The sequence below is a fragment of the Scyliorhinus canicula genome, chromosome 12, assembly GCF_902713615.1.
Source record: "Scyliorhinus canicula chromosome 12, sScyCan1.1, whole genome shotgun sequence".
NCBI classification, from domain to species: domain Eukaryota; kingdom Metazoa; phylum Chordata; class Chondrichthyes; order Carcharhiniformes; family Scyliorhinidae; genus Scyliorhinus; species Scyliorhinus canicula.
In genome coordinates, this window is record NC_052157.1 from 56,501,874 (window position 1) to 56,526,835 (window position 24,962).

Below are 24,962 nucleotides of genomic sequence, written 5' to 3' on the forward strand. Positions count from 1 at the left end.
CGGGGTGTTTATATATCGGGGTGTTGGTGTTCGGGGTGTTTTATATCGGGGTGTTGGTGTTCGGGGTGTTTATATATCGGGTGTTGGTGTTCGGGGTGTTTATATATCGGGGTTGTTGGTGTCGGGGTGTTTATATATCGGGGTGTTGGTGTTCGGGGTGTTTATATATCGGGTGGTTGGTGTTCGGGGTGTTTATATATCGGGGTGTTGGTGTTAGGGGGTGTTTATTATCGGGGTGTTGGTGTTGGGGTGTTTATATATCGGGGTGTTGGTGTTTCGGGGTGTTTATATATCGGGGTGTTGGTGTTTCGGGGTGTTTAATAGTCGGGTGTTTGGGTGTTTCGGGGGTGTGTTATATATCGGGTTGTTGGGTGTTCGGGGGTGTTTATATAGTCGGGGTGTTTGGTGTTCGGGGTGTTTATATATCAGGGGTGTTGGTGTTCGGGGTGTGTTTATATATCGGGTGTTGGTGTTCGGGGTGTTATAATATCGGGGTGTTGGTGTCGGGGTGTTTATATATCGGGGTGTTGGTGTTACAGGGTGTTTATATATCCGGGTGTTTGTGTCGGGGTGTTTATATATCGGGGTGTTGGTGTTCGGGGTAGTTTATATAGTCGGGTGTTGGTGTTCGGGGCTGTTATATAGTCGGGGTGTTGGTGTATGGGGTTGTTTATATGTAGGGGTGTGGCGTTGGGGTTGTTATTATGTCGGGGTGTTGGTGTCGGTGTGTTTATATGTCGGGGTGTTGGTGTTCAGGGTGTTTATAGTCGGGTGTGGTTTTTAGGGTGTTTAAATATCGGGGGTGTTGGTGTTCAGAGTGTTTATATATGGGGTGTTGGTGTTCGGTGTGTTTCTATATCGAGGAATTTGGGGTTGTGGGTTTATATATAGGGGGGTGTTGGGGTTTTGTTTATAGGTCTGGGTGTTGGTGTCGTGTGTTTATTATGTCCGGGGGGGTGTTGGTGTTTCAGGGTGTTTATAATGTCGGGGTTTTGGTGTTTAGGGTGTTTAATATCGGGGTTGTTGGGTGTTCAGAGTGTTTATATATCGGGGTGTTGGTGTTCGATGTGTTTCTATATCGAGGCATTTGGGGTTGTGGTGTTTATATATCGGGGTGTTGGTGTTCGGGGTGTTTATATATCGGGGTGCTGGTGTTTGGTGTGTTTATATATCGGGGTGTTGGTGTTCGATGTGTTTCTATATCGAGGCATTTGGGGTTGTGGTGTTTATATATCGGGGTGTTGGTGTCGGGGTGATTATATATCGGGGTGTTGGTGTTCAGGGTGTTTATATATCGGGGTGTTGGTGTCGGTGTGTTTATATAGCGGGGTTTTGGTGTCTGGGTGTTTATATATCGGGGTGTTGGTGTTCAGGGTGTTTATATATCTGGTGTTGGTGTTCGGGGTGTTTATATATCGGGGTGTTGGTGTCTGGGTGTTTATATATCTGGGTGTTGGTGTTCAGGGTGTTTATATCGGGGTGTTGGTGTTCGGGGTGTTTATATATCGGGGTGTTGGTGTCGGGTGTTTATATATCGGGGTGTTGGTGTTTGAGGTGTTTATATATCGGGGTGATGGAGTTCTCGGTGTTTTATATCGGGGTGTTGGTGTTCGGGGTGTTTATATATCGGGGTGTTGGTGTTCGGGGTCTTTATATCGGGGTGTTGGTGTTCGGGGCGTTTATATATCGGGTGTTGGTGTCGGGTGTTTATATATCGGGGTGTTGTTGTTCGGTGTGTTTATATATCGGGATGTTGGTGTTCGGGGTGTTTATATATCAGGGTGTTGGTGTCTGGGTGTTTATATATCTGGGTGTTGGTGTTCAGGGTGTTTATATATCGGGGTGTTGGTATTCGGGGTGTTTATATATCGGGGTGTTGGTGTTCGGGGTGTTTATATCGGGTGTTGGTGTCGGGGTGTATTATATATCGGGGGGTTGGTGTTTGATGGTGTTATATTATCGGGATGTGAGGAGTTCTCTCGGTGGTTTATATATCGGGGTGTTGGTGTTCGGGGTGTTTATAGATCGGGGGGTTGGTGTTCGTGGTGTTTATATAGCGGGGTAGTTTGGTGTTCGGGGTGGTTATATATCGGGGTGGTTGGTGTCGGGGTGTTTATATATCGGGGTGTTGGTGTTCGGGGGTGTTTAGATATCGGGGATGTTGTGTTCGGGGTGTTTAGTATATCGGGGGTGTTTGGTGGTTCGGGGTGTTTATAATATTCGGGGTAGTTGGTAGTTTCGGGGTGTTTATATATTCGGGGTGTGGTGGTTCATGGTGGTTTATATATCGGGGTGTTGGTGTCGGGGGTGTTTATATATCGGGTGTTGTTGTTCGGGGTGTTTATATATCGGGGATGTTGGTGTTTGTGTGTTTATATATCGGGGTGTTGGTGTTTGGGTGTTTATATATCGGGGTGTTGGTGTTCGGGATGTTTATATATCGGGGTGTTGGTGTTTGGGCTGTTTATATATCGGGGTGTTGGTGTTCAGGGTGTTTATATATCGGGATGTTGGTGTTGGTGGTGTTTATATATCGGGGTGTTGGTGTTCAGGGTGTTTATATATCGGGATGTTGGTGTTGGTGGTGTTTATATATCGGGGTGTTGGTGTCAGGGTGTTTATATATCGGGTGTTGGTGTACAGGGTGTTTATATATCGGGGTGTTGGTGTCGGGGTGTTTATATGTCGGGTTGTTGGTGTTTGGGGTGTTTATATATCGGGGTGTTGGTGTCGCGGTGTTTATATGTCGGGGTGTTGGTATCGGGGTGTTTATATGTCGGGGTGTTGGTGTTGGGGTGTTTATATATCGGGGTGTTGGTGTCGGTGTGTTTATATGTCGGGGTGTTGGTGTTCAGGGTGTTTATATGTCGGGGTGTTGGTGTTCAGGGTGTTTATATGTCGGGGTGTTGGTGTTCAGGGTGTTTATATATCGGGGTGTTGGTGTTCAGAGTGTTTATATATCGGGGTGTTGGTGTTCGATGTGTTTCTATATCGAGGCATTTGGGGTTGTGGTGTTTATATATTGGGGTGTTGGTGTTCGGGGTGTTTATATATCGGGGTGCTGGTGTTTGGTGTGTTTATATATCGGGGTGTTGGTGTTCAGGGTGTTTATATATCGGGGTGTTGGTGTTCGGGGTGTTTATATATCGGGTGTTCGTGTTTGGGGTGTTGATATATCGGGGTGTTGGTGTCGGTGTGTTTATATATCGGGGTGTTGGTGTCGGGGTGTTTATATATCGGGGTGTTGGTGTTCGGGGTGTTTATATATCGGGGTGTTGGTGTTCAGGGTGTTTATATATCGGGGTGTTGGTGTTCGGGGTGTTTATATATCGGGGTGTTGGTGTTCGGGGTGTTTATATATCGGGGTGTTGGTGTCGGGGTGTTTATATATCGGGGTGTTGGTGTCGGTGTGTTTATATATCGGGGTGTTGGTGTTCGGGGTGTTTATATATCGGGGTGTTGGTGTCGGGGTGTTTATATATCGGGGTGTTGGTGTTCGGGGTGTTTATATATCAGGGGTGTTGGTGTTCGGGGTGTTTATATAGCGGGGTGTTGGTGGCGGTGTGTTTATATATCGGGTGTTGGTGTCGGTGTGTTTATATATCGGGGTGTTGGTGTTCGGGGTGTTTATATATCGGGATGTTGGTGTTCGGGGTGTTTATATATCGGAGTGTTGGTGTCGGGGTGTTTATATATCGGGGTGTTGGTGTTTGGGTGTTATTTATATATCGGGGTGTTGGTATTCGATGTGTTTATATATCGGGGTGTTGGTGTTCGGGTGTTTATATATCGGGATGTTGGTGTTCGGGGTGTTTATATATCGGGGTGTTGGTGTTCGGGGTGTTTATATATCGGGGTGTTGGTATTCGATGTGTTTCTATATCGGGGTGTTGGTGTTCGATGTGTTTCTATATCGGGGTGTTGGTGTTCGATGTGTTTCTATATCGGGGTGTTGGTATTCGATGTGTTTCTATATCGGGGTGTTGGTGTTCGATGTGTTTCTATATCGGGGTGTTGGTGTTCGATGTGTTTCTATATCGGGGCATTTGGGGTTGGGGTGTTGCGGTTTGGTTGTCTATATTTTCTCGTTACTAACCAGTGATTCTCACTGAATACTCCGTGTTGGATCTGAGTTGCAGCTTCCAGACTCCAGTTTCGAATGGTGATTGCAGTCGGATCACTTTTAGATTCCCAAATATCTTAGTTGTGGTCAAATTTCCAGATCCTTCCGTGATCATTTGATTTTGACCTGGAAAGTAATCATAATATCTTTGTTAACTCTTGGGATGTATTTCGAGATCAAGAACATTTAAGTGTATAATCAAACTTCTCGTTATTCTCTGAAAGAAATACGCACTGAGTTTTCGCATGTTAATGATTTTCCTGTTACAAATGAGACCATGAAAATAACATTGTTAGCTCTCTGGCGGCAACCTGTAATTCAAGCTATGGAAATAAACATTGTATTTGTTTTACTCTTTTCCTGTTACACTATCCACAGGGCCACTGTCCTTCGAGCAAACAGTGCACATTGCTATCAGCTTCCAATCTTCGACATTTTCCAATGGCAAGGCAAAACATGTTCATCTTTTTTTGCTGTAGAAATGCTGACGAACTCCTTGACGGACCAATTTTCTTTTCCATTTGAAGTAGATGGACAGTATGCAGCATGACAGTTTGCAAAATGGGAGCATCAACACCTTTCTGTGGTTGAGGAAATGCAGAGCCAGCTCATAGTAAACTTAGAGAATAAGCCACTGCCTGCAACAACACATACCACTTTCTTCATTAATCACAGATGCTCTTCATTCCAGCCACTGCGGTGATGCATAGTTTGGATAGATGGAGAAAATAATTCTTACCATTGGGATTGGTGAGTTTGAGGTCTCTGGTGTTGCCCCGTATGTAGATGGTAACGTTTTGGAGGGCAGTGTCGATGGAAAAGGAGATGGGATTTTCCACTCGCGGGAGGCTGCTTGTCATCAGCAACAGGATTACCTGTCAAACAGAAAAAGGGGTCGTTGAGGTCCCAGAAACACTGACTCTCACTGGGATATGGGTTGCAAGTAAATAGGTAAAGTTGCCATAGTCTCAGGTGACCACATCTTGCTTTCCCCCTGGTGGTGTTTTAACCTGAGGGTCACCACACCTCAGGCGAGGGGCAAGGTTCAGAAATTGGGCCTTCATAAATTCCCTCAGCCAGTACAGGGATTGAGCTCCTGCTGCTGGCGAGGCACTGCATCACAAAGCAGCTGTCTAGCCGACTGAGTTAAACAGGTCTCCTGATAGGTTCCACACACACTGACTCTCACTGGGGTACGGGATCCACACACACTGACTCTTACTGGGGTACGGGTTCCACAGACACTGACTCTCACTGGGATACGGGTTCCACACACATTGACTCTCACTGGGGTACGGGATCCACACACACTGACTCTCACTGGGGTACGGGTTCCACAGACACTGACTCTCACTGGGGTACGGGTTCCACATACACTGACTCTCACTGGGGTACGGGATCCACACAAACTGACTCTCACTGGGGTACGGGTTTCACAGACACTGACTCTCACTGGGGTACGGGTTCCACACACACTGATTCTCTCTGGGGTACGGGTTCTTTTACACACAGACTCTCACTGGGGTACGGGTTCCACACACACTGACTCTCACTGGGGTATGGGTTCCACACACACTGACTCTCACTGGGGTACAGGTTCCACACACACTGACTCTCACTGGGGTACGGGTTCCACACACACTGAATCTCACTGGGGTACGGGTTCCACACACACTGACTCTCACTGGGGTACGGGTTCCACACACACTGACTCTCACTGGGGTACTGGTTCCACACACACTGACTCTCACTGGGGTACAGGGTTCCACACACACTGACTCTCACTGGGGTACAGGGTTCCACACACACTGACTCTCACTGGGGTAAGGGTTCCACACACACTGACTCTCACTGGGGTACGGGTTCCACACACTGACTCTCACTGGGGTAAGGGTTCCACACACACTGACTCTCACTGGGGTACAGGTTCCACACACACTGACTCTCACTGGGGTACGGGTTCCACACACACTGACTCTCACTGGGGTACGGGTTCCACACACACTGACTCTCACTGGGTACAGGTTCCACACACACTGACTCTCACTGGGGTACGGGTTCCACACACACTGACTCTCACTGGGGTAAGGGTTCCACACACACTGACTCTCACTGGGGTACAGGTTCCACACACACTGACTCTCACTGGGATACGGGTTCCACACACACTGACTCTCACTGGGGTACGGGTTCCACACACACTGACTCTCACTGGGGTACGGGTTCCACACACACTGACTCTCACTGGGGTACGGGTTCCACACACACTGACTCTCACTGGGGTAAGGGTTGTCAGCTTTCAGTCCTATCAATTTTGTTAGGAATACTAATTTCCATCAATTTTGCCTTCCCATTAGACCTGTGATTTCTTATCATTTCTGGGAAGCTATTTGTGTCTTTTACTGTGTAGGTAGAACTGAAGTAGTTGTTCAATTGCTCTGCCATTTCCTCATTCTCTATTATAAGTTGTCCTGTTTTGGACTGTAAGGGACCTACATTTGTCTTCAGTTATCTTTTACTTTGTATACACTTTTTCAGGTCCACTTTTACGTTCCTTGTACGTTTACTCTCATACCGTGTTTTCCCCTCTGAATCAATCTCTTGTTCTGCCTTTGCTGAATTTTAAACTGCTCCCAATCCTCTAGCAACTTTATATGATTCCTCTTTGGATTGAATACTGATCTTAATGTTCTTTGAAATCATGGTTTGTCCACTTTTCTTGGTACGTCTTTACACCAGACAGGAATGTACAACTGTTGCAATGCATATATTTCATCCTTAAATATTAGCCATCGACTATCCACCATCATACATTTTAATTAAATGCCCCAATCTACTTCAGCCAACTCCTACCTCATTCCTTCCTAGTTCCCTTTGATTAGATTTGGGACCCTCATTTCAGAATGGATTGCTTCACTTTCCATGAGGAATTCTATCAAGTTGTGGTCATTCTTCCCGAAAGGAACCCGCACAATTAATTTGTTAATTAACCCCTTCTGATTGCACAATATCGAACCCAGGATAGCACGTTACCAAATTGGTCCCTCGATAGACTGGTTTGAAAAGAAAAATCTCATACGCACTCCAGAAATTCATGCCCCACAATATGACTGTCTATTTAATTTGCCCAGTCAAGATGCAGATTAAAGTCAGAGATTGTCAGATCACCTGGAAGAAAATGGCAGTTCAGAAAGTTACTCCTATTTGTTTAATGGAATCAGAAAGAGATGGAGCTATGAAACAGCAGGTGGGGTTACACGGCTGGAGAATTGGAGACATGGGGCTGGAATCTCTGATCCCTGATGTTGAAATCACGTTCGGCGATGGGGCGGAAACTCCCTAATGACGCCGAAATCGGGGCGGCGCCTCTTTCATGATTCTCCGCCCCTTGAAAAGCGGCGTACTCTCGGAGTACGCTGTGCCACATGCCCACGGCCTCCATCTATTGCCTGAGGCCCGCACCCCCCGATGCTCCGCCCCCGACCAGCCGAGTTCCCGATGGCGAGGGTTGTGTGTGGTCTCACCCGTCGGGAACTCAGTGTCGTGGAAGCGGATTCAGGCCAGTGCCACCACAGTCGGGGGAAGGCCAATCCACGATAGGGGGACATTATTCGGTGCTGGGACACCGTGATGGGGCGGTCCGGTGCACACGAGCCGGCTGAAGGGGAGCACTATTTCACCGGCCGGGTCCGGGAGCAGCATCCGCTATGAAGCACGGTGCGGTCGCTGCAGGCCGCCGTCGTGCACATATGCGGCCATGGGCCCGGTAATTCTTCGGGGCAGGTCGGCAACTAGAGCCGGGTGCTCTACACTGCCTCCGTGCTAGCCCCCAGGGGAATCGGAGGCCATTTTGTGCCAGGATTCCTGGCATAAAAGGCCACCGTTCGCACGCCGGCGTGGGGGGGACATAGTCTCCAAATCGGAGAATCCCGGCCATGATGTGTGCACCACTTGCGAAAGAAGTGAAGTCCAGGCAGATGTTTTTTGTTCTGGGAGAGTTGGTAGTTTCAAATTCAATAGATTTAGTGCAACCCAACCATTTTCAGATTCTTCTTAATCTATCTTCTTTGTAATGAATCATTAAAATGCCATTTTGAACTGGTCCTGTGATGATAAATTATTTAATCTGGAGGACATGTTGAAAGCTAAATCAGTTACTGTATTAATGGAAACCAGCCAGATCATTCAAATAATGAGCCTTAATTGTGAAAAAGTTAAAGGACAAGCAATAAATCAATAGATCTATGAGTAAGCCTTGTAATATATCATGTAATACAAAGTTGGTATTTTTGTTTTCTTTTTACGCATTATTGTACTTCAGCTGAAATATACTAGTCAGAAATCAAGAGACTTGTAAAATGGTGGATTCCCCACCTGTCTGAATGATAAGGAGGAGGTCTCAGAATGTTTGCAGCCTTGATAAGCTACATTAACTTGGGGAAGGAATAAGGCCTTATTTAAGTTGTCACATTTCTTTCACTAAGCCTTTTAATTCAAACACCAGGGGGCACTACTGTGTTTCAGGAGGCAAATAGTAATCGGCAGATTAGTTACGTTTGACACTTACACTAACTAGACCTGGGATTTAGAAGAATGAGAGGTGACCTTATTGAGATGTATAGGATTCTCAGGGGGCTTGACTGGGTAGGTGCTGAAAGGATTTTTCCTCTTGTGGGAGAGTCTGGGACCAGAGGGTATATTCTCAGAGTAAGGGGTCGCCCATTTAAAACAGAAATGAGGAGAAATTCTTCTCTCAGAGGATAGTGAATCTGTGGAATTCATACCGCAGAGAGCTGTAGAGGCTGGCCCGTTAAGTATGTTCAAGGCTGAGTATTACGTCCACAGAGGGGCCCACATGAGAGGCACAAGGAAACCGGATATTTGTTGAACCAGAGACCATTTACACATTGTACACAGGTCCCAGTCAGGAGTGCCCAGCTCTCATTCGGGCTGAGCTTTTAAACATAGTGTCCATGGCTTCGCTGACGGCCCCCCCCCCCCCCCCCCCCCCGCCCCTTCGTGGGGAAGCTCGTACTGAATGAGACTCACTGGGAGGCTAATTGGTCTGAACCCGGAGGTCTCATGCAGGATATAATGTTGAGATGAACAGAATTTTAACCAGTGAGGGAATCGAGGGTTGTGGGGATAAGGCGGGAAAGTGGGAGTTGAGGATTATCCTATCAGAACAGTCATGATCTCATTGAATGGCCGAGTGACCTACTTTATCGCCTTATGGTCTCATAGGAAATACAGCCAAAGAGAAGGTATTGCCTTTTGTTGAAGACAGCTTGCATAATTAGCTAAAACCAATGGGGTTGGCTCTGGCCAGGATTCTCCGTCCCAATGCCGTGAATGCGAGATTTGGTTGGGTGCCAAATTCTCCACCCTCACTGGCAGCAGCAAGCAGGGCAGACAGTCAACGGGAATCCCCGCCGCTATCTCATTATTGGAGGCATTTGGTGCAGCTGGGGCAACAGGAGAAGTCCTGCGAGGGGCTGTGAAGGAGGCAGAACGATACCAGTTGGATGCTGTAGCTATTGCAGGTTGAAAATAACCTTGGGAGCCACTTGTGGCTTGGGGCAGCAGGAAGGCTGGAGTTGTGAGGAATCTAACGGCAGTGCCAGCTAGGCGAAGTTACCACTCTGCCAAAGAGCTTTAATTGTGCCAGGCCATAGAAGTAGGGACGGGGCTTTGTGAATCCCTTGTGGTGCAGTCTCAGGACAGGAGATTGGACGATATGGAAGAGGCAAATCTTTGGGCCAGTCGGGGCACGGGAGACTTTTCAGGGTACACAGGGATTAGGTAATTAAAAGTGAAAAGTTTCATCCCCTTGTGAGGGGTACGGTCAGTCAATGTGATTCCGTGACAAATGCTTGTCACTGAGGTCAGGGTGGGTTAGCAAGAAACCACTGGCATATGTCTTTGTGACATCTGCTATTTAATGTCCAGTGTGCTGTGCATGTCCACAGTATGTCTGTTGATTCATATTTACCACAGGTTAATTCTGAATGCAGAGTGTCAGACAGATATTAGAAGTTGTTCTACATTTCAAATTTTGACCAAAGTTTATTTTCTCTGTTTAAAACTGTGGGAAACTTTTGGCTTCATCCTCCGAGGAAGCGAGTGGGATTTCTAACCTCGCTTGTTTTATGTACTGGTCCTTCCCTGGATCCCAACATTGTCCGTTGGAAAACCTGATACCCACCTGCTCTTGAAAATACAGAAAAATGTGTCATTTGAAACATGGAAGTCTGGCAATATCTGGTCTGAAAGAAATTTGAGAGGAGACAGGGAAAGATCCCACAAAAGGTTAATAGCAGCTGCAAAGAACAGGATTATAAAATGCAGATTATTTCTCACAAGCAGGTTTAGCAAACACACAGGATTCATGGATTAAGCTAAAACAATGGCTCACACCTTCATTGAATGTAACTATTTTAGGAAGCATCTAGAAAAGCATGGATAAGAGTTTCAATTGAATTAAGTGACGAATGTTTAAAACAGGCAGGTCTTTCAAGTCATAACCAAGTGACATTTTAGCATACAGTTAAAAGCAAAGGTTTCACACCTTCATTGAAATTAACTCTCTTAGTAAACAGCTGGAAAGGATGGATGATGTTCAGTCCAATTTGGTGTCAATTCTAAGTGTGAAATTCTACTAACATAGAACATAGAACACTACAGCGCAGTACGGGCCCTTCGGCCCTCGATGTTGCGCCGACCTGTGAAACCATCTGAAGCCTATCTGACCTACACTATTCCATTTTCATCCATATGTCTATCCAGTGACCACTTAAATGCCCTTAAAGTTGGCGAGTCTACTAATGTTGCAGGCAGGGCGTTCCACACCCCTACTACTCTCTGAGTAAAGAAACTGCCTCTGACATCTGTCCTATATCTCTCACCCCTCAATTTAAAGCTATGTCCCCTCGTGTTGGTCATCACCATCCGAGGAAAAAGACTCTCACTGTCCACCCTATCTAACCCTCTGACTATCTTATATGTCTCTATTAAGTCACCTCTCAGCCTTCTCCTCTCTAACGAAAACAACCTCAATTCCCTGAGCCTTTCCTCGTAAGACCTTCCCTCCATACCAGGCAACATCCTAGTAAATCTCCTCTGAACCCTTTCCAAAGCTTCCACATCCTTCCTATAATGTGGTGACCAGAACTGCACGCAGTACTCCAGGTGTGGCCGCACCAGAGTTCTGTACAGCTGCAGCATGACCCTGTGGTTCCGAAACTCAATCCCCCTGCTTATAAAGGCTAGCACACCATATGCCTTCTTAACAGCCCTATTAACCTGGGTGGCAACTTTCAAGGATTTATGTACCTGGATGCCGAGATCTCTCTGTTCATCTACACTACCAGAATCTTGCCATTAGCCCAGTACTCTGCATTCCTGTTACTCCTTCCAAAGTGAACCACCTCACACTTTTCCGCATTAAACTCCATCTGCCACCTCTCAGCCCATCTCTGCAGCTTATCTATGTCCCTCTGTATCCTATAACATCCTTCAGCACTATCCACAACTCCACCGACCTTCGTGTCATCTGCAAATTTACTAACCCATCCTTCTACACCCTCTTCCAGGTCATTTATAAAAATGACAAACAGCAGTGGCCCCAAAACAGATCCTTGCGGTACACCACTAGTAACTGAACTCCAGGATGAACATTTGCCATCAACTACCACCCTCTGTCTTCTTTCAGCTAGCCAATTACTGATCCAAACCGCTAAATCACCTTCAATTCCATACTTCCTTATTTTCTGCAATAGCCTACCGTGGGGAACCTTATCAAACGCCTTACTGAAATCCATATACACCACATCAACAGCTTTAACCCTGATCCACCTGTTTGGTCACCTTCTCAAAAAACTCAATAAGGTTTGTGAGACATGACCTACCCTTCACAAAACCGTGTTGAGTATCGCTAATCAACTTGTTCTTTTCAAGATGATTATAAACCCTATCTCTTATAACCTTTTCCAACATTTACCCACAACCGAAGTAAGGCTCACAGGTCTATAATTACCAGGGTTGTCTCTACTCCCCTTCTTGAACAAGGGGACAACATTTGCTATCCTCCAGTCTTCCGGCACTATTCCTGTCGACAAAGACGACATAAATATCAAGGACAAAGGCTCTGCAATCTCCTCCCTGGCTTCCCAGAGAATCCTAGGATAAATCCCATCTGGCCCAGGGGACTTATCTATTTTGACATTTTCTAAAATTGCTAACACCTCCTCCTTTTGAACCTCAATTCCATCTAGCCTGGTCGACTGAACCTGAGTGTTCTCCTCGACAACATTGTCTTTCTCCAGTGTAAACACTGACGAAAAAATATCCATTTAATGCTTCCCCTATCTCCTCTGATTCCACACACAACTTTCCACTACTATCTTTGATTGGCCCTAATCTTACTCGAGTCATTCTTTTGTTCCTGATATACCTATAGAAAGCCTTAGGGTTTTCCTTGATCCTATCCGCCAACGACTTTTCGTGTCCTCTCCTCGCTCTTCTTAACTCTCCCTTTAGGTCCTTCCTGGCTAACTTGTAACTCTCAAGTGCCCTAACTGAGCCTTCATGTCTCATCCTAACATAAGCCTTCTTCTTCCTCTTGACAAGTGCTTCAACTTCCTTAGTAAACCACGGCTCCCTTGCTCGACAACTTCCTCCCTGCCTGACAGGTACATACTTATCAAGGACACGCAGTAGCTGTTCCTTGAAAAAGCTCCACATTTCGATTGTACCCATCCCCTGCAGTTTCCTTCCCCATCCTATACCTCCTAAATCTTGCCGAATAACATCATAATTGCCTTTCCCCCAGCTATAATTCTTGCCTTGCGGTATATACCTATCCCTGCCCATTGCTAAAGTAAACATAACCGAGTTGTGATCACTATCACCAAAGTGCTCACCTACATCTAAATCTAACACCTGGCCGGGTTCATTACCCAGTACCAAATCCAATGTGGCCTCGCCCCTTGTTGGTCTGTCTACATACTGTGTCAGAAAACCCTCCTGCACACACTGCACAAAAACTGACCCATCTATAGTACTCGAACTATAGTATTTCCAGTCAATATTTGGAAAGTTAAAGTCCCCCATAACAACTACTTAACATCAAGTAAATTAAAGAAAATTGGAGACAACCTGTCTATGAGAAACATAATTTAAAGTCAAAATCAAAGGCAAAGTTATGAGCTGGGGACAATTGGAAAATTAAACTATTCAAATGACAGAAATTAAAAGTAACACCTCTTGAAACCAAAGCATTTTTTGAATATCATAAAGAAACTTTGAACATCACAAAGGACAATGTAATCAGATCATTCCCAAAATGAATACTTAGTTGCATTAGAATGTTTAGATCAAAGATACGTTTTAACAATCAAAGTGAAATAAGTTAATTTACAATAAGGTAATAAAAACTTAATAATTGTTAGAAAGAGAATATAAACCCAGGGAGCAGAGCCAGAAGGAAAAGAGAAGGGTATGAGAACTCAGAGAGAGGAGAGAAGCATATTCAGCTTTCACAGCTCGGTCATGGGAAAGACCAGACGAGCAGTCGAGCTTAAACAGCTATACATCTAAGGAAGACTAGAATTTAAACAGGAGTCAGAGTCAGCTGAGAGATAGCTAGCAGATCCAGCTCTTATAGCTCAGTACATGGGATCGACAAGACACAGCAACGGAGCTAACCAGCGAATACATCTCAAGAATACCAGACTTTAAAGAAGATTGATTGTCAAGGTGGGCCTGAAGGTCCCTTCAACCAACCAGCAGGATCCAGAAGCAAGATCCTTTTACCTTTCTGTAAAGAAAGTGTTTGCAGCTCTTAAAAGAAAAAATATAATAATAAAATAACTTGACTTAACCTGAAAAAGTGGTTATTCCTAAAGTCTACTTTACTTACTTAGCAATGCAGGACCCAGGACATCGATGCTACTAAGTGGTAAGTAGATAAAATCTTCGGTGAAGGTATGGGTTATACCGGGATAACTTGAAAATATAGTTTGACCTGAATGGCACCCACTGAAGCCTGCATCGGAGTCAGGGAGTGAGAATCCGTGTTCACCATTTAGAATGTCGGCCCTTTTTGGTATAGGGGGAATTCTAAGAATAGTGGTGAGTTTTCAAAATCACACCGTTGACGGGACAGCTGTCTTTTCGCTTTGGGGAACTTACCCGGGCTCCACTTGTGGACTCGTCAATGATTGAAGTCAGTTCGAAGAGTTGGCTCCTGGTTATCACCACGGCGTCAGCCCCCGAGGCTGTGGCCAGACTGCGATAGAGTGCGAGGCCAGTCTCAGCCTCTCGTCTGACACGCCTACTTAAACTCCTTCTCCGTCTCGCGAACACATTGGTCAGAAAAAAGTACACCTGAAAAGCACGAGGAAGATATTGAGGCCCAAGAGACACAGAATTTTTCTCACATATACTGACTCTCACTGGGGTACGGGTTCCACACACACTGACTCTCACTGGGGTACGGTTTCCACACACACTGACTCTCACTGGGGAATGGGTTCCACACATACTGACTCTCACTGGGGTACGGTTCCACACACACTGACTCTCACTGGGGTACGGGTTCCACGCACACTGACTCCCACAGGGGTACGGGTTCCACACACATTGACTCTCACTGGGGTACGGGTTCCACACACACTGACTCTCACTGGGGTACGGGTTCCACACACATTGACCCTCACTGGGGTACAGGTTCCACTCACACTCACTCTCACTGGGGTGTGGGTTCCACACACTGACTTTATCTGGGGGTCAGGTTCCACACACACTGACTGTCACTGGGGTGTGGGTTCCACACACCGACTCTCACTGGGGTACGGGTTCCACACACACTGACTCTCACTGGGGTACGGGTTCCACACACACTGACTCTCACTGGGGTACGGGTTCCACACACATTGACTCTCACTGGGGTACAGGTTCCACTCACGCTCACTCTCACTGGGGTACGGGACCCACACACACTGACTCTCACTGGGGTACGAGTTCCACACACACTGACTCTCACTGGGGTTCGGGATCCACACACACTGACACTCACTGGGGTACTGGTTCCACACACACTGACTCTCACTGGGGTACGGGTTCCACACACACTGACTCTCACTGGGGTACGAGCTCCACACACACTGACTCTCACTGGGGTACGGGTTCCACACACACTGACTCTCACTGGGGTACGGGTTCCACACACAATGACTCTCACTGGGGTACGGGTTCCACACACACTGACTCTCACTGGGGTACGAGCTCCACACACACTGACTCTCACTGGGGTACGGGTTCCACACACACTGACTCTCACTGGGGTACGGGTTCCACACACAATGACTCTCACTGGGGTACGGGTTCCACACACACTGACTCTCACTGGGGTACGGGTTCCACACACACTGACTCTCACTGGGGTGTGGGTTCCACACACACTGACTCTCACTTGGGTACGGGTTCCACACACACTGACTCTCACTGGGGTATGGGTCACACACACACTGACTCTCACTGGGGTACAGGTTCCACACACACTGACTCTCACTGGGGTACGAGCTCCACACACACTGACTCTCACTGGGGTACGGGTCCCACACACACTCGGTCCAAGTGCTTCCTTTCGATATAAATGGGTAATTGTGTTGGCTTACATGATTTATGTCTCAGAGTGGAATTAATTCCTGCGTATCCACATCATTTTGGAGGTCAATAAATATTGGTGCACATGTTAAATGTTTCACTCAGTGATTACCTGAGAACGTGTCTGCTGAATCAGTGCGAGGATTGTATTGCACAGCTCAATGTCCTTGGCTGGTGCATCTGTGAAGACGTAAATTTGGGAATTTGGAGCTGAGTTTGTGAGCGCAAGCTGGAAAACAAGGAAGAGAAAACTTGGAGAGATATATCTGAAGATGCAGTGTGCCAGAGAGATCCCCCCAGATATAGCAGTGTGAGAGAGGGAAGGGTTAGAGGGACCCCTCCCCCCAGATACAGGAGTGTGAGACAGAGAGGGTTAGAGAGACCTCCCCAGATACAGGATTGAGAGACAGAGAGGGTTAGAGAGACCTCCCCAGATACAGGAGTGAGAGAGAGAGAGGGTTAGAGAGACCTCCCCAGATACAGGAGTGAGAGAGACAGAGGGTGAGCGAGACGTCCCCAGATACAGCAGTGAGAGAGAGAGAGGGTTAGAGAGACCTCCCCAAATACAGGAATGTGAGAGAAAGGGTTAGAGAGACCTCTCCAGATACAGGAGTGAGAGAGAGAGAGGGTGAGCAAGACGTCCCCAGATACAGCAGTCAGAGAGAGAGAGGGTTAGAGAGACCTCTCCAGATACAGGAGTGAGAGAGAGAGGTGAGCAAGACGTCCCCAGATACAGTAGTGAGAGAGAGGGGGTTAGAGAGTCCTCCCCAGATACAGGAGTGAGAGAGAGAAACAGGGTTAGAGAGACCTCCCCAGATACAGGGGTGAGAGAGAGAGGGTTAGAGAGACTTCCACAGATACATGAGTGAGAGAGAGAGGGGGTTAGAGAGACCTCCCAAGATACAGGAGTGAGAGAGAGAGAGAGGGGTTTAGAGAGATGTCCCCAGATACAGGAATGAGAGCGAGAGAGGGGTTAGAGAGACCTCCCCAGATACAGCAGTGAGAGAGAGAGAGGGTTAGAGTGACTTCCCCAGATACATACAGGAGTGAGAGAGAGAGAGGTTTAGAGAGACCTCCCCAGATACAGGAGTGAGAGAGAGAGGGGTTTACAGAGACCTCCCCAGGTATAGGAGTGTGAGTGAAGGGGTTAGAGAGACCTCTCCAGATACATGAGTGTGAGAGAGAGGGTTAGAGAGACCTCCCCAGATACAGGATTGTGTGTGAGAGAGAGGGGGTTAGAGAGACCTCACCAGATACAGGAGTGAGAGAGAGAGAGGGTTAGAGAGACCTCCCCAGATACATGAGTGTGAGAGAGAGAGGGGGTTACAGAGATCTCCCCCGACACAGGAGTGTGAGAGAGAGGGTTAGAGAGACCTCCCCAGATACAGGAGTGTGAGAGAGAGGGTTAGAGAGACCTCCCTGGATACAGGAGTGAGAGAGAGAGAGGGTTAGAGAGACCTTCTCAGATACAGGAGTGTGAGAGAGAGAGGGTTCGAGAGACCTCCCCAGAAACAGGAATGTGTGAGAGGGAGAGGGGGTTAGAAAGACCTCCCCATGTACAGGAGTGTGAGAAAGAGTCTGTTAGAGAGTCCTCCCCGGATACAGGAGTGTGAGAGAGAGGGTTAGAGCGACCTCTCCAGATACAGTAGTGTGAGAAAGAGTCTTTTAGAGAGTCCTGCTCAGACACAGGAGAATGAGAGTTGGGCCATGGGCTCGGAGGGGTGTTGGGAGGAGGGAGGCAGGGAGGGTTAATCAGACTTCCCAAGATACAGGTGTGTGAACGAGGGGGTCGGAGAGACCTCTCCAGATACAGGAATGCAAGAGAGCGGTAGTTCCAGAGATCTCCCCCGATACGGGAGTGTGTGTGAGAGGGAGGTTACTGTGATCTCCCTCGATACAGTAGTGTGAGAGGGAAATTGTTGAGATACATCTTCCGAAATACAGGAATATGTGAGAGGGGTTTGGAGAGACCTCCCAAGATACAGGAGTGTGAGAGAGAGAGAGTGTTAGGGAGACCCCCCAGATACAGGAGTGTGAGAGAAAGGGAGTTACAGGGTCTACCTCGATACAGGAGTGTGTGAGAGAGAGGGGGGGGGGGGGGGGGGGGGTTAGAGAGACCTCCTCAGTTTCTGCAGTGAGAGAGAGAGCGGGTTAGAGAAACCTCCCCAGATACAGGAGTGTGAGAGAGAGAGAGGGTTAGAGAGACCTCCCCAGATACAGCAGTGAGAGAGAGAGCGGGTTAGAGAAACCTCCCCAGATACAGGAGTGTGAGAGAGAGAGAGGGTTAGAGAGACCTCCCCAGATACAGCAGTGAGAGAGAGAGGGTTAGAAAGACCTCCCCAGATACAGGAGTGAGAGATTGAGAGGGTTAGAGAGACCTCCCCAGACACAGGAGTGAGGGAGAGAGAGTGTTAGACCTCCCCAGAGACAGGAGTGTGAGATAGAGAGGGTTAGAGAGACCTCCCCAGATACAGGAGTGAGAGAGAGAGAGGGGTAGAGAGACCTTCCCAGATACAGGAGTGAGAGAGAGAAAGAGGGTTAGAGAGACCTCCCCAGATACAGGGGTGAGAGAGAAAGGGTTAGAGAGACTTTGACAGATACATGAGTGAGAGAGAGGGCGGGTTAGAGAGACCTCACCGGATACAGGACTGTGAGAGAGTGGGGGTTAGAGAGACCTCCCCAGATACAGGAGTGTGAGAGCAAGAGGGTTAGAGAGACCTCCCCAGATACAGAAGAGTGAGAGAGAGGGTTAGAGAGACCTCCCCAGATACAGGAGTGAGTGTGAGAGAGATAGCGCGTTTGAGAGACCTCCCCAGATACAGGAGTGAGAGAGAGAGAGAGGGTTAGAGAGACCTCCCCAGATACAGGAGTGTGAGAGAGAGGGGGGTTACAGAGATCTTCCCCGATACAGGAGTGTGAGAGAGCGGGTTAGAGAGTCCTCCCCAGATACAGGAGTGTGAGCGCAAGAGGGTTAGAGACACCTCCCCAGATACAGAGGAGTGAGAGAGAGCGGGTTAGAGAAACCTCCCCAGATACAGGAGTGTGAGAGAGAGAGGGTTAGAGAGACCTCCACAGATATAGCTGTGAGAGAGAGAGAGGGCTAGAGAGACCTCCCTAGATACATACAGGAGTGTGAGATAGAGGGTTAGAGAGACCTCCCCAGATACATGAGTGTGAGAGAGAGAGGGGGTTAGAGAGACCTCCCCAGATACAGGAGTGTGAGAGAGAGAGGGTTAGAGAGACTTCCCCAGATACAGGAGTGAGAGAGAGAGAGTGTTAGGGAGACCTCCCCAGATACAGGAGTGTGAGAGAGCGAGGGTTAGAGAGACCTCCACAGATACAGCTGGGAGAGAGAGAGAGAGGGTTAGAGAGACCTCCCTAGATACATGCAGGAATGTGAGAGAGAGGGTTAGAGAGACCTCCCCAGATACATGACTGCGAGAGAGAGAGGGGGTTAGAGAGACCTCCCCATATACAGGAGTGTGAGAGAGAGAGGGTTCGAAAGACCTCCCCAGATACAGGAATGTGTGAGAGATAGAGGGGGTTAGAAAGACCTCCCTATATACAGGAGTGTGAGAGAGAGTCTGTTAGAGAGTCCTCCCTGGATACAGGAGTGTGAGAGAGAGGGTTAGAGAGACATCTCCAGATACAGGAGTGTGAGAAAGAGTCTTTTAGAGAGTCCTGCTCAGACACAGGAGAATGAGAGTTGGGCCATGGGCTCGGAGCGGTGTTGGGAGGAGGGAGGCAGGGAGGGTTAATGAGACTTCCCAAGATACAGGTGTGTGAACGAGGGGGTCGGAGAAACCTCTCCAGATACAGGAATGCAAGAGAGCGGTAGTTCCAGAGATCTCCCCGATACGGGAGTGTGTGTGAGAGGGAGGTTACTGTGATCTCCCTTGATACAGGAGTGTGAGAGGGAAATTGTTGAGAGACATCTTCCGAAATACAGGAATATGTGAGAGGGGTTTGGAGAGACCTCCCAAGATACAGGAGTGTGTGAGAGAGAGAGTGTTAGGGAGACCCCCCAGATACAGGAGTGTGAGAGAAAGGGCGTTACAGAGGTCTACCTCGATACAGGAATGTGTGAGAGAGAGGGGGGGTTAGAGAGACCTCCCCAAATACAGCAGTGAGAGAGAGAGGGGGTTAGAGAAACCTCCCCAGATACAGGAGTGTGGGAGAGAGAGAGGGTTAGAGAGACCACCCCAGATACAGGAGTGAGAGAGAGAGAGAGGGTTAGAGAGACCTCCCCAGACACATGAGTGAGGGAGAGAGAGTGTTAGACCTCCCCAGAGACAATAGTGTGAGATAGAGAGGGTTAGAGAGACCTCACCAGATACAGGAGTGCGAGAGAGAGAGTGTGTTAGAGAGACTCCCCAGATACAGGAGTGAGAGAGAGAGGGTTAGAGAGACCTCCCCAGGTACAGGAGTGAGTGTGAGAGAGAGAGGGTTAGAGAGACCTCCCCGGGTACAGGAGTGAATGTGAGAGAGAGAGGGTTAGAGAGACCTCCCCAGATACAGGAGTGAGTGTGAGAGAGAGAGGGTTATAGAGACCTCCCCAGATACAGTAGTGTGAGTGAGAGAGAGAGGGTTAGAGAGACCTCCCCAGATACAGGAGTGTGAGAGAGAGAGGGTTAGAGAGACCTCCCCAGATACAGGAGTGAGTGTGAGAGAGAGGGTTAGAGAGACTTCCCCAGATACAGGGGTGAGTATGAGAGAGAGAGCGGGTTAGAGAGACCTCCCCAGATACAGGGGTGCGATCGAGAGAGGGTTAGAGAGACCCCCCAGACACAGGAGTGAGGGTGAGAGAGAGAGGGTTAGAGAGACCTACCCAGATACAGGGGTGAGAGAGAGAGAGAGAGGGTTAGAGAGACCTCCCCAGTTACAGGAGTGAGAGAGAGAGATAGGGTTAGAGAGACTTCCCCAGAGACAGGAGTTTGAGAGAGAGAGAGATGGTTAGGGAGACCTCCCCAGATACAGGAGTGTGAGAGAGAGGGTTAGAGAGACCTCCCCAGATACAGGAGTGAGTGTGAGAGAGAGGGTTAGAGAGACTTCCCCAGATACAGGGGTGAGTATGAGAGAGAGAGCGGGTTAGAGAGACCTCCCCAGATACAGGGGTGCGATCGAGAGAGGGTTAGAGAGACCCCCCAGACACAGGAGTGAGGGTGAGAGAGAGAGGGTTAGAGAGACCTACCCAGATACAGGGGTGAGAGAGAGAGAGAGAGGGTTAGAGAGACCTCCCCAGTTACAGGAGTGAGAGAGAGAGATAGGGTTAGAGAGACTTCCCCAGAGACAGGAGTTTGAGAGAGAGAGAGATGGTTAGGGAGACCTCCCCAGATACAGGAGTGTGAGAGAGAGGGGGTTACAGAGATCTTCCCCGATACAGGAGTGTGAGAGAGAGGGTTAGAGAGACCTCCCCAGATACAGGAGTGTGAGAGAGAGAGAGGGTTAGAGAGACGTCCCCAGATACAGGAGTGTGAGAGAGAGAGTTTAGAGAGTCCTCCCCAGATACAGGAGCGGGAGAGAGAGAGGGTTAGAGAGACCACACCAGATACAGGAGTGAGAGAGAGAGAGAGAGTGTTAGAGAGTCCTCCCCAGATACAGGACTGTGAGAGAGTGGGGGTTAGAGAGACCTCTCCAGATACAGGAGTGTGAGAGCAAGAGCGTTAGAGAGACCTCCCCAGATACTGAAGAGTGAGATTAAGCGGGTTATAGAAATCTCCCCAGATACAGGAGTGTGTGAGAGAGAGAGCGGATTAGAGGCCCCCCCCCCCCCCCCCCCCCCCCCGAGATACAGGAGAGAGAGAGAGAGGGTCACAGAGACCTCCCCAGATACAGGAGTGTGTGAGAGAGAGAGGGTTAGAAAGACCTCCCCAGATACAGGAGTGAGAGCGAGAGAGAGGGTTAGAGAGACTTCCCCAGATACAGGAGTGAGAGAGAGAGAGAGTGTTAGAGAGACCTCCCCAGATACAGGGGTGAGAGCGAGAGGGGGTTAGAGAGACTTCCACAGATACAGGAGTGTGAGAGAGAGGGTTAGAGAGACCTCTCCAGATACAGGAGTGTGAGAGAGAGATGGTTAGAGAGACCTCCTCAGATACAGGAGTGAGAGAGAGAGAGGGTTAGAGAGCCCTCCCCATATACAGGAGTGAGAGAGAGAGGGTTAGAGAGTCCTCCCCAGATACAGGAGTGAGAGAGAGAAACAGGGTTAGAGAGACCTCCCCAGATACAGGGGTGAGAGAGAGAGAGGGTTAGAGAGACTTCCACAGATACATGAGTGAGAGAGAGAGCGGGTTAGAGAGACCTCACCAGATACAGGAGTGTGAGAGAGGGGGTTAGAGTGACCCCCCCAGATACAGGAGTGAGAGAGAGAGCGGGTTAGAGAGACATCACCAGATACAGGAATGTGAGAGAGAGAGTGCGTTAGGGAGACCCCCCAGACACAGGAGTGAGAGAGAGAGAGAGAGGTTAGAGAGACCTCCCCAGATACAGGAGTGAGTGTGATAGAGAGCGGGTTAGAGAGACCTCCCCAGGTACAGGAGTGAGTGTGAGAGAGAGAGGGTTAGAGAGACCTCCCCAGATACAGGAGTGAGTGTGAGAGAGAGATGGTTAGAGAGACCTCCCCAGATACAGGAGTGAGTGTGAGAGAGAGAGGGTTATAGAGACCTTCCCAGATACAGGAGTGTGAGCGAGAGAGAGAGAGGGTTAGAGAGACCTCCCCAGATACAGGAGTGAGTGTGAGAGAATGAGGGTTATAGAGACCTCCCCAGATACAGGAGTGTGAGCGAGAGAGAGAGAGGGTTAGAGAGACCTCCCCAGATACAGGAGTGTGAGAGAGAGGGTTAGAGAGACCTTCCCAGATACAGGAGTGAGTGTGAGAGAGAGAGAGGGTTAGAGAGACCTCCCCAGATACAGGAGTGAGTGTGAGAGAGAGGGTTAGAGAGACCCCCCAGATACAGGAATGTGGGTGAGAGAGAGAGGGTTTGAGAGACCTCCCCAGATACAGGAGTGTGAGAGAAAGGGAGTTACAGGGTCTACCTCGATACAGGAGTGTGTGAGAGAGAGGGGGGGGGGGGGGGGGGGGGGGGGGGTTAGAGAGACCTCCTCAGTTTCTGCAGTGAGAGAGAGAGCGGGTTAGAGAAACCTCCCCAGATACAGGAGTGTGAGAGAGAGAGAGGGTTAGAGAGACCTCCCCAGATACAGCAGTGAGAGAGAGAGCGGGTTAGAGAGACCTCCCCAGATACAGGAGTGTGAGAGAGAGAGAGGGTTAGAGAGACCTCCCCAGATACAGCAGTGAGAGAGAGAGGGTTAGAAAGACCTCCCCAGATACAGGAGTGAGAGATTGAGAGGGTTAGAGAGACCTCCCCAGACACAGGAGTGAGGGAGAGAGAGTGTTAGACCTCCCCAGAGACAGGAGTGTGAGATAGAGAGGGTTAGAGAGACCTCCCCAGATACAGGAGTGAGAGAGAGAGAGGGGTAGAGAGACCTTCCCAGATACAGGAGTGAGAGAGAGAAAGAGGGTTAGAGAGACCTCCCCAGATACAGGGGTGAGAGAGAAAGGGTTAGAGAGACTTTGACAGATACATGAGTGAGAGAGAGGGCGGGTTAGAGAGACCTCACCGGATACAGGACTGTGAGAGAGTGGGGGTTAGAGAGACCTCCCCAGATACAGGAGTGTGAGAGCAAGAGGGTTAGAGAGACCTCCCCAGATACAGAAGAGTGAGAGAGAGGGTTAGAGAGACCTCCCCAGATACAGGAGTGAGTGTGAGAGAGATAGCGCGTTTGAGAGACCTCCCCAGATACAGGAGTGAGAGAGAGAGAGAGGGTTAGAGAGACCTCCCCAGATACAGGAGTGTGAGAGAGAGGGGGGTTACAGAGATCTTCCCCGATACAGGAGTGTGAGAGAGCGGGTTAGAGAGTCCTCCCCAGATACAGGAGTGTGAGCGCAAGAGGGTTAGAGACACCTCCCCAGATACAGAGGAGTGAGAGAGAGCGGGTTAGAGAAACCTCCCCAGATACAGGAGTGTGAGAGAGAGAGGGTTAGAGAGACCTCCACAGATATAGCTGTGAGAGAGAGAGAGGGCTAGAGAGACCTCCCTAGATACATACAGGAGTGTGAGATAGAGGGTTAGAGAGACCTCCCCAGATACATGAGTGTGAGAGAGAGAGGGGGTTAGAGAGACCTCCCCAGATACAGGAGTGTGAGAGAGAGAGGGTTAGAGAGACTTCCCCAGATACAGGAGTGAGAGAGAGAGAGTGTTAGGGAGACCTCCCCAGATACAGGAGTGTGAGAGAGCGAGGGTTAGAGAGACCTCCACAGATACAGCTGGGAGAGAGAGAGAGAGGGTTAGAGAGACCTCCCTAGATACATGCAGGAATGTGAGAGAGAGGGTTAGAGAGACCTCCCCAGATACATGACTGCGAGAGAGAGAGGGGGTTAGAGAGACCTCCCCATATACAGGAGTGTGAGAGAGAGAGGGTTCGAAAGACCTCCCCAGATACAGGAATGTGTGAGAGATAGAGGGGGTTAGAAAGACCTCCCTATATACAGGAGTGTGAGAGAGAGTCTGTTAGAGAGTCCTCCCTGGATACAGGAGTGTGAGAGAGAGGGTTAGAGAGACATCTCCAGATACAGGAGTGTGAGAAAGAGTCTTTTAGAGAGTCCTGCTCAGACACAGGAGAATGAGAGTTGGGCCATGGGCTCGGAGCGGTGTTGGGAGGAGGGAGGCAGGGAGGGTTAATGAGACTTCCCAAGATACAGGTGTGTGAACGAGGGGGTCGGAGAAACCTCTCCAGATACAGGAATGCAAGAGAGCGGTAGTTCCAGAGATCTCCCCCGATACGGGAGTGTGTGTGAGAGGGAGGTTACTGTGATCTCCCTTGATACAGGAGTGTGAGAGGGAAATTGTTGAGAGACATCTTCCGAAATACAGGAATATGTGAGAGGGGTTTGGAGAGACCTCCCAAGATACAGGAGTGTGTGAGAGAGAGAGTGTTAGGGAGACCCCCCAGATACAGGAGTGTGAGAGAAAGGGCGTTACAGAGGTCTACCTCGATACAGGAATGTGTGAGAGAGAGGGGGGGTTAGAGAGACCTCCCCAAATACAGCAGTGAGAGAGAGAGGGGGTTAGAGAAACCTCCCCAGATACAGGAGTGTGGGAGAGAGAGAGGGTTAGAG

The 24,962-nt window shown here is 48.8% G+C and overlaps 1 protein-coding gene across 1 annotated transcript in view; it reads right to left on the minus strand.

Moving 5' to 3' along the window:
* LOC119974253 (von Willebrand factor A domain-containing protein 7-like) overlaps nt 1-24,962 on the minus strand; it is an 88,482-nt gene that overhangs the window by 16,046 nt on the left and 47,474 nt on the right. Inside the window, exons 9-12 of the mRNA XM_038813022.1 lie at nt 15,903-16,019; nt 14,315-14,509; nt 4,863-4,998; nt 4,097-4,249 (exon numbers count right to left, since the gene is read on the minus strand). Coding sequence (XP_038668950.1) covers nt 4,097-4,249; nt 4,863-4,998; nt 14,315-14,509; nt 15,903-16,019 — 601 coding nt within the window. The remainder of the gene's footprint in view (nt 1-4,096; nt 4,250-4,862; nt 4,999-14,314; nt 14,510-15,902; nt 16,020-24,962) is intronic.